This window comes from Physeter macrocephalus, chromosome 4 (assembly GCF_002837175.3).
Source record: "Physeter macrocephalus isolate SW-GA chromosome 4, ASM283717v5, whole genome shotgun sequence".
Lineage (NCBI taxonomy): Eukaryota > Metazoa > Chordata > Mammalia > Artiodactyla > Physeteridae > Physeter > Physeter macrocephalus.
The window spans coordinates 105,725,093-105,735,308 of record NC_041217.1 but is presented as its reverse complement, the minus strand read 5'-3'; the positions used below and the strand labels follow the sequence as shown (position 1 = coordinate 105,735,308).

Genomic DNA, 10,216 nt, shown 5'->3' with positions numbered 1-10,216 from the left:
TCATCACAAAGCACTGAGCTGATCTCCCTGTGCTGTGCAGCAGCTTCCCACTAGCTATCTATTTTACATATGGTAGTGTATACATGTCAATGCTACTCTCTCACTTCTTCCAGCCTCCCCTTCCCCCCATGTGTCCTCAAGTCCATTACCTACATCTGTATCTCTATTCCTGCCCTGCAACTAGGATCATCAGTACCATTTTCCTAGATTCCATATATATGCATTAATATATGGTATTTATTTTTCTCTTTCTGACTAACTTCACTCTGTATGACAGACTCTAGGTCCATCCACCTCACTACAAATGACTCAGTTTCATTCCTTTTTATGGCTGAGTAATATTCCATTGTGTATATATAGCAAATTTTCTTTATCCATTCATCTGTCGCTGGACATTTAGGTTGCTTCCATGTCCTGGCTATTGTAAATAGTGCCTTGAACTATTTATAATGAAGTATTAATAATGAACATTGTAGCACATGTCTCTTTTTGAATTATGGTTTTTTCAGGGTATATGCCCAGTAGTGGGATTGCTGGGTCGTATGGTAGTTCTATTTTTAGTTTTTTAAGGAACCTCCATACTGTTCTCCATAGTGGCTATATCAATTTACGTTCCCACCAACAGTGCAGGAGGGTTCCCTTTTCTCCACACCCTCTCCAGCATTTATTGTTTCTAGATTTTTTGATGGTGGCCATTCTGACTGGTGTGAGGTGATACTGGTGGTTGTTTTTTTTTTTTTTTTTTTTTTTTTTTGTGGTATGCGGGCCTCCCTCTGTTGTGGGCTCTCCCGTTGCGGGGCACAGGCTCCGGATGTCTATTTAGGTCTTCTGCCCATTTTTGGATTGGGTTGTTTGTTTTTTTGATATTGAGCTGCATGAGCTGCTTGTATATTTTGGAGATTAATCTTTTGTCAGTTGCTTCGTTTGCAAATATTTTCTTCCATTCTGAGAGTTGTTTCTATTATATAAAGCAAGGGTCTGCAAACTATGGCTTCTGAGTGCCACCTGTTTTTGAAAACAATGTATTCTGGGAACACAGCCATGCCCACCCATTTATGTATCATCAATGGCTGCTTTATGGCAGAGTTGAGTAGTTGAGTCAGAGACCACATGGCTCACAGAGCCATGAATAGTTACTATCCCATCTTTTACAGAAAAGTTAGCCAACCTTGGCTATATAAACTAGAACCTTATTTTTTTGGTGAAAAACTTTAAAAAATCAGAAATGTAAAGTTCAGTGAAGCATAATTTATTTCCAGATTGAAAATAATTCTTAATTGCTTTAAGAAACTTCAATTACGTACCTAGGGCTTTTGACAATTGTGATAAAGTCTATACTAAGTAATATCAAGAGCATTATTTTACTGGTCAAAAAAAGTAAAAAACAACCCATATTCTCTTCGGGGAAAATAAGCAGGCTTTCAAGTATGACTCTTAAGAACTGGGAAAAGATAGCCTAAACTCTAGGGTTATAAATGATCTAATAATTAATTTAGCTCAGTTTTTTAACACATTATCAGTCATCATTTCAAGTTCATCTTTGCAAATTATAAATTGCTACAAACACACAATGTATAATTGTCATCATGTTACTATGTTTAGTCCAGGGTCACTTACCTAAAGTTCTACAGAGTCCCATTAAAGTTATAATCTGGGTGAACTGAGCAAGAAGGGAAAGTTTCCTTCTTTAGCGCATTTATTTATGATCCAACTCATACTCATGCTAATGGTTTCTTCCATCTTCCTATGGAAATTCTGTAGAGCTTCTAGATTGCTATATAAGGTGATTTGCTTTACCTTGGAATTCACCAGTAAGCATTGCCCATTCCCAGTGTCCAGGAATCACATCATTGCTGACAGACTGTGCAGTCTTGAAACAATGGGACACTGTATACTGTCTTCACTAAGAAGCTAGAATAGTTGTCCCTGATATTGGAACTTGTGGTGCACTTGGCCAAACTCATGACCAACTATGTCCCAAGACTTTAACCTAAGACTTTGCTCAATATCCACTTGTCTAACTCGTAGTCACGTGGAAGAAGAAGCTCCTGGGTGGTACCAGGTTATGATACCTCCTGGGTTGGCACAGAGGTAAAATGCATCTTGTTACACAGTTTACAATACTGTGAGGAAGATGGACATGATTTCAATTATAGTACTGCATGTCTTTGCAAATATTTAGTATAATAAAACTGTGAAATCTAAATATTATCAAGTGTGGTGACATTTTTCTTAATTTTAAACTGCTTGAGTAATGCCTCTGATAAGAGTGACCAGGAAAGCTCTATTTTTTAGTTCTTTAGCTTAGGCAACATTGCCTTGGTCTGTTCATCTTCTTCTGGAGATTCTGTATTTCATTATGAAGTCGTTTGTTCTCTTCTTGGAATCCTTCCTGTAGTAGTCGGGCCTGTTCCTAAAAAAGTACAAATGCAGACTGAATAACGTATCACATTAAGTAAATCTCTAACTTCTATCTCGTTTCCACATTCATAGATTTTTTAAAAAATATTTAATTTCTTCTTGAAATTTTCTCTACCATTAATTTCATTATACTTTCTCTTGGGCCTTCTAGCTCTGTGATTCCTTTTTCTGAGTCTCCTTGAGTCAAGAAGGATTTTGCGCTTATATCTCCCAATATGTTGATGAACCTAAATTACCAGTATTAATTTTTTTGGTCCCATTAATTGTACACAAACTTTGTCGGCAATCTTAATGAAATGTTTGGCTTCAGATCTTATCTATGCATTATGATTTTTTTATGCACACACATACACACACACAACACAGAAATAAATGAAGAATTTTCAAAATCTGATGCAGGTCTGAATCTTAGATCAGGGAATTTGATCTAAGCTTCCACAACTTGGTAGCAGGGGGAGCAAAGTACAGGTAAGGGAATCAGGGCCCCAGACAGACCACACTGGATTTCTGCACATAATTCCCGACTCAACACATACTAGGAGCAGGACAAAGAAAACAGGTAGGAGTGATAGACTGACACAATGGTGTGAGAGTTGAGTCCTTCTGTTTATAAAGGTTCTCTTAGAGCTAAAATCTGTGACAGAAGAAAAATTTGTGGATTCCTCTAACTGGTGAAGACTGTTCAGATATCTTCCCAAGCATTGTGGCCCTATAAAAAGTATTTGGTCTTGTCTGAACCTCTGTTTCGTCTCCTAAGTAATATGGACATAGCAGCTCTTGCTTCATATAGTACTAAGCAAGAGATATGGGTAAGACTTTTTTATAATGTCTAGCAGGTAATAGCTACCATGATTGGTAGATATAGTGATAATGGACTGGGTGTGACATAACTGCAAATAAAATCTTTTAACAACCAGACATTGTAGGGGCCAGTTCAGGCTGGCAGATATGGATTGAAAAGTACAAGTGGGCAAGCAAGGTCCTTCTTCTGGGCTTCATGTTCTCACTGCCATGCCAAGTTTGTGAACAGGGAGTGTGGAGAGAAAACAGAATAACAGGAACCTCAAGGTGATACAATTAAATACCTGAAGTTTGAGAGAGAGAGTTCTCTCTTGCTCTTTCAGCATCTGGGCCCTATCCGTCTCCATCTTCATAGTCAGTTGTTTCACATGTTCCTGATAACTCTTTTCTTTCTGTTCCATCATCTGCTGATTTTTTATTTGCATTTCCTCCAGCATTTTTGCTGCAGCCTGTGCAGATTCAGCTTTCACACGTTCCACTGTCAGGAGGAAAAGGAAAAAGAAAAATGAATGTGGGTGACCATGTTGCTTCTTTCTTCCATGTACACTTAACCTGTCACTGTTGCTACTGACTGTGTATACCCTACTCAAAAATGACTTTAGCGAGTAAGAGGCATCTTTTCTCATCTTGCTATAGTTTAAGGATCCTAGGTTCACCCAGCCGAATTAATTAGAACTTTTAAGTGCTTTCAAGGCTGTCTAGTCTCTTGACTCGCTCCTCACCTTCAATCAACTTTTCCTTCTCTGAGAGAGTCTGGTCTGTCTGTAGAATTGCAGCAGTCACAGACTCCTTGGACTTCAAATATTCCTGAAGAATTTCTCCAGCCTAGGACCCAGAAAAAAATGGGGTTAGTAATAGGAAAGGGCTGTAAGCACTTATTCCTATTTTCCCACCATCTTTCCCTCTAGGAATTGCTCCTCCTGGCCCTGGCATGCCTGATGGTCAAGATTCCCTGTCACTGGGGTGAGCACATGCTCCAGGCTGGCCAAGCATGAAAGCTTCCTGAGCAGAATCTTTATAAGAGATGGATATAGATATAAATAGTGATTCTCTGTTCTTTTAGACTGAGGGCTTTAATTTTGGAGCTGTTGGTACTGTGGTCTCATATGGGGTGAACTTGTTGGAGAATGAAGCCATCATTGAGAAAGCAGATGAGAAAAAGGGATGGAGGGCGAATGGGAGGGAGGGAAGTGTGAGGCTGAGGGGAGGAACATGCAGAGAGATAAATGATGATATTATTTGAAATTTTGGATACATCTGATAATCCAATTTGTACTCAGTTGTTAACAGAGTGCGCTCCTTTGGATGAGCCCATAGGATATATCTGGTATAACAGGCTCCCTGTATGTGTTTATTAAATGAGAGCATGAATGCTGTCGGTCTTGTAATTGCACATCTGTGTGCAATATGCTTGGTCATGTTGTTTCAAGGAGCACGTCAGCAACTTCCCAGAATCAATTTTGGTTACCTGTATTCCCTTCCTGGGCTCCTGAAGATACTTTTCCTTCAGCTCTTGTATCTTTTCAATGAAGAGGCGATAGCCTCCTGGTTTAGAATAAATTCCCTCTTTCACACCTTCTTCTAGAGGGCTGAAAATATCCTTAAGTAAAGCTGAGCAATGATCTGAGGATGCTTTAAGATTCTTGTTACAGAAGTCATCTCGCTTTTTATCTAGCTGGGCCTTTAATGTAAAAAATAGGAAGTAAAAAGAGTAGTGAAAAGATGTTAACTTGACCTCAGAATTTCTGGAAAGTCTTCTCAAAAAAATAAAAATATAAAAGGTCTGTGACCCCCTAGAAGAACTTACAGGCACTCAGCAACACCACATCCTTCCTGCTGATCCTGACTTTCTACAAAGGTCCTTTTCACCATGGGGGTGACCTTCAGAGCAGAGATTTCTAGCTATATACTACACCTTTGGAGATAAACTCCTGCTTTTCAAACTGGACCAGTGATTGCATATGCAATAAATGTGGCTCAACATAAGCCTGCTCACGATAACTAAGGCTAAAATTTTCTTTGCTTTTGGCCAAAATATCCAATCAGCCTGATAACAATGAGCATGTAATTTGATTAGAAGCTCTGATTGTTACTTATATGTATGTAATGAAATTATAGGGAAGAATATTAGTTTATTCATGAAAGAAAAAAGTTTCAATGCACCATAATAAGGTATATCATCATAAAATTGGTTCCTCTTCTGATAATAACAAATAGTGTTTGTCACCATTTAAAAGTCTAGTAAAAATTGCTTTTCTCAAAATAAGCACCCATTTCATTTTCTAGTAGTACTTTACTTTCCAAGAGCCTAATCTGAATAAACTTAAGAAAAAAATTACCGCTAATTCCTTTTGAAATAAATGGTCTATATCTTTCAAGGACCTCCTCATGAAGACTTCAATGGCCTCCTTCTCAATAGTCCTGTGCAGGTCCAGCAGCTCCTGGAGGGTTTCCGTGGGCAGCTGCAGCTTCTGGCCCATCTGCTGGTCATAGTGGGCAATGGCCTTTTTCACTGCAGCTGCGTTCTCGATCTCGGCCAAGGCCAGGACTGCATTCTCCATGCAGGGCAGATCCCCACTATTGATGGCACTGACATAGGTCTGCACCAGGGTCTCTAGACCTACAAATAGAGAACAAATGATGATGTTTATTGTAGGAGGAGTGAGGAAACTTTCTATTCTGTGCAATTCTGATGATGTCTATTACGAACCATTTGCCTTACAGCATCAATGTCCTCAGTATCACCTGAAAACTGGCTAAAAATGCAGGCTCTCAGCCTCTGCCCCAGTTCAACTGACTTAGACCCTCGTCTTTGGCAAGATCCTCAGGTGGTACATATGCACATCAAAGGTTGAGAACCTCTGTTCTAGAGAGCCTAGGCCTGTGTTTATTGAGTACATTTACTTCACCCCCAAGCATTGTTAGGACAGAAACCATATCTCTCTTTTATGTCTGTATCATCAGCCCTGGTACGTCCATGGGAAACATTAGATTAATATTTGTGGAACAAATCAAAAGGAGTCCTCCATTTTGTTTATTCTAGCAGAGCATTGTCCAGAAGAACTTTCTGTGATGATGGAAGTATTCTATATGTGCTGTCCAACGTGGTAGCCACTAGACATGTGTAGTGTGAGCCCTTGAGACACAGCTGTGTGATCAGAATGTTAAATTTCTTTAATTTTAATTAGCTTACATTTAAATTTAGATAGCTGCACTTATCTAGTGACAACCATATTGGACAGGGCAGGTCCAGTTTACTAGGACAGTTTTAAGCTTTTAGAGCTATTTTCCTTTGGCCTTTTCTATCTTTCCTCACCTAAAAAATGTGACTAATAAAACCTGTTAGAAGTGTTGGTGCCATCTAGAATTTAACACAATAATAGCAGTAGATGTGCATTTTTTCAAAGCCGAAGCTAGGTGGATGTTATTACACCATCTTTTAGTCTTAACAGTGAGAGTAAAGACTGGGAAGAGGACTCACGAGGTCCATTGACCTTGATGCCTCCTGAAAGCGTTTTAGTTTTGGAATTTCTAAGGATGTAGGAACAGAAGACTGCAGCTTGTTGCACAAATTCGGAGTCCAGCTCATCATCACACAGTTCCTCAAGACGGCCCAGTTTCTTCCTATTAGTGGGCCGATCGAAGATAAAGCATTTCTTCTTTGGGAAGAACTTCTGGATACAGAGTCGAGGCAGATTAAAATTTTTATCTTTTTGACTGGTACCTGGAAAAAGATAAAAAGAATTTGCCTAATATAGGGGCTTGCAAACTTTTTATGTAAAGGGCCAAACTGTAAATATTTTAGGCTTTGCAAGCCAGATGGTCTCTTTTCCAAGTACTCAGTTCTACTACTGTAGCATGAAAGCAGCCATAGACAGTCTATAAATGAATGGGCATAGCATTATTCCAATAAAACCTTATTTACAAAATCAGCTGGCAGGCTGGATTGGACATTATTTGCCTGTGAGCCATCCTTCGCCAACCCCTAGACTAGTGCACGGTTCATGCTTTTATTTATTTTCTTCAAATAAATTACCTATTCTACTCCATATTCTTTGGTTAATTACAGCACCACAAGCCCTAAGCAGGGATATAATGTAAGTCTAATCACAACACAGGGAAAGGTGAAAGAAATGCAACTTATTCTTAAAACAGGGAGAAAATAAAATCAAATCTATTCATTCAGATAGTAAACAAGTGTTAATTCTTAGTAATCGCCCCCTGAGAAGAAATAGAAACTATAAATATAAGAAAACTGTTGATAGAAAACTAAAGAATGATAGTTCTTAGTGTTTTGTCATCCCATTTACCAATTCTAAGTTCCCTTTACCTTTCTTAAGCTTGAGTGAATTCTCCAGGTACTCATCTGCTGTGATGGATTGTCCATCTGCCTCCAAGTCTAGGGAGAAATCCCTCAGTGTCCATACAAAGTCTGGAAAGAAGCTCACAAAGTCAGCTGAATCCTCAACCCCATCCACATCAGGTGAGACTTTTGCCCTGATTCTATCTGTGAGCTCTGTCACATAGCTGAGCAGCAAATTAAGGAAAACTGGCATAAAAGAACAGTGCCCGCCACCCTATATTAGTTACATTTACAAAACCCTTGTTTCGCCTTTGTTCTTAACCCAAGTATCAATTCTTCAGTAGGTATTGATACGTAGGATTTTCCCCCTGCCCTTGAATTATTTTTTATGTTTCTCTTTTTGTGCTTGATTCACAAGGACTCACAGTTAGGCAGCTGGTTTATTAATACTGGTCTCCCCTCTGACTTTGATCCTGGTTTGAACCCGAAAAGGATACTGAAGTTGGTCCATGGCCTGCTGGTTGATGGTTCCCATACTATTGTACACAAAAGTGCTGCTCAGGAGTATTGCTAGGGCAAAGATCCAGGAGTCATTTTGGTTGTCACCCTGGAAATCAGAGTACATTTGGACCAGGATTATTTTTCATTCTCATGGCACTTTTCAGATCAGCAGTAGTAAAAGGATGCTCATTTAATTAGTGTTTTTTTAGACTAACGCCCTGTAAGAGGAAACCAAATCCAAGCAAAAATTATTGTTAGTAGGACTTGAACTTTGAATAGTTTTCTGATTAGTGTTTTTGGTTTACCCTGATTCTCACTAGACCCTCTTATAATCATTGGTAGATAATTGCAAACAAATAGTCATTGCTTGTGGGCATTCTAAGGCCTTAAATATAATTTAAATGTAAACTTTTCTCTTTATTTTTACAGAACAATTGTCTTAATATAAGGGTAATAATACATGTATCTATCTCACTGAGCAATTGTTGTGCACCTAACACTTTCAATTACTTTTAAGTATTCAAAACAACACTATGAGGCAAATGTAGATCTATTACATCTGTTTTACAGATCAGAAAGCTGAGGTTAAAAGAGATCAAATAATTTGCTAAGATCATTGAATTACTGACAGACTTTAAATTTAAAGCCAAGGGTATGGGACTTCAGAACCTAAATCCTTAACTAAAGTTCTTTGCAGGATAAGATTCATTTTGTTGAATTTATTTGTATTCCCTTTATGCATCTGGGTTAACTGGCTTAGCTTACAGCCTCTTAATAATTAGAATACTGTCGACTGACCACTATGCTCTTCTTCTAGGATTCTGCCTTATGAATATTTTCCTGACCCCTCATTGCTAAACTGGGTCTCATGGCATGTAAACAGAAATGAAAAAACGTGGTTAAGTGCAAGGTCTTATTTAAAGAAAAATTAAATAGTGTAGAGAATATTCAGACATGAGGGGCTTAGTCCAAATTTGAATCCTCAGTCCTTACCTTCTCCACATCCCCCAAGCCCTCAGTATCAAGCAGAACTAGAGTATGTTCTGGCTTATTGGGATGAGGCACACACCACATCCAGATGCCCTTCGTGTGAGATTGCACTGTGGAGCCCAGAGAAAAACCTGCAAGGGTGCATGGGGTTAAGAAAGGGTGGAGTTTTAATAGCAGATGGATCTTGAAATTGAGATAATAGTTAACAAAATCAAGGTTTAAAGAGACAAATGAAAACATAATCAGTATTGATCTTAATTGCAACCAGAAAAAAAGAGAAATTAGAACATTCAGTACAAACTGAAATATTTATTTTACCTTAAACATCAGTATAAGCTTGATGTTAATCCACATACATTTTAGTAAATGTATTATTGTTTATTATTATCTGTATTAATTTTCTTTATTACTACCTTACTCCTTCCAGAAAGGCATATTTATACTTTAAAGAGAAAATTAAGGCCAAGTGGTGAGAAAGAGTTGACTCATCTTCCAGCACAGAGTAAATGTAAGAAGCCCATCACTGTATTGAAAGTTAGCTTTCAATATTCCTCCCAGGTCTCTAACTTCCTCTCCTCACATCACTGTTCTGCATGCTGGGAGTGTGGGCGGGCAGAAGGGACTTGGCTGGGCTTTGCTGGTGCCACTCACCCTTGTTCTTCCCAGCCAGCTTGTTCATCAGGTAGGATTTACCGGTGCGGTAGAGGCCCACGATAGCCACCACCACAACGGGCTGCTGAATGGCAGACAGGATCTTCAGAGCTTTCGGATTAACCAACAGTCGCCCATTAGTGTTCTCGATGAGGCACTCTGGGCCTGACATGTGGATCTCTGAGGCCATGTTTCCTTGTCTGCAGGGGAAGAGATGGGATAAATTAGAATTTCTGGTCTAAGCAGATCAAGAGATTTCACGAGGTTATTTTGCATTCAGAAGGAGGAATCATAAAATCCCCCAACATGACCTAGTTTTGTGTCAACAGTGAGATAGATGAGGGAAAGACATTTTAGAAAGTTACGGAAGTATTGTCAAAGTAGTCCATTAAAAAATATTGATATGACATGGCTTCCCTGGTGGCGCAGTGGTTGAGAGTCCGCCTGCCGATGCAGGGGACGCGGGTTCGTGCCCCGGTCCGGGAAGATCCCACATGCCGCGGAGCGGCTGGGCCCGTGGGCCATGGCCGCTGATCCTGCGCGTCCGGG

The 10,216-nt window shown here is 39.3% G+C and overlaps 1 protein-coding gene across 1 annotated transcript in view; it reads right to left on the bottom strand.

The window, feature by feature from the left end:
* Positions 1-1,252: 1,252 nt before the first annotated feature.
* LOC102983445 (guanylate-binding protein 1-like) overlaps positions 1,253-10,216 on the bottom strand; it is a 10,863-nt gene continuing 1,899 nt past the window's right edge. The window contains exons 2-11 of the mRNA XM_007110066.4: positions 9,668-9,867; positions 9,020-9,147; positions 8,023-8,132; positions 7,553-7,749; positions 6,704-6,946; positions 5,562-5,842; positions 4,691-4,903; positions 3,945-4,047; positions 3,507-3,700; positions 1,253-2,413 (exon numbers count right to left, since the gene is read on the bottom strand). Of these exons, the coding sequence (XP_007110128.2) occupies positions 2,300-2,413; positions 3,507-3,700; positions 3,945-4,047; positions 4,691-4,903; positions 5,562-5,842; positions 6,704-6,946; positions 7,553-7,749; positions 8,023-8,132; positions 9,020-9,147; positions 9,668-9,857 (1,773 nt within the window). The 5' untranslated portion in view covers positions 9,858-9,867 and the 3' untranslated portion in view covers positions 1,253-2,299. The remainder of the gene's footprint in view (positions 2,414-3,506; positions 3,701-3,944; positions 4,048-4,690; positions 4,904-5,561; positions 5,843-6,703; positions 6,947-7,552; positions 7,750-8,022; positions 8,133-9,019; positions 9,148-9,667; positions 9,868-10,216) is intronic.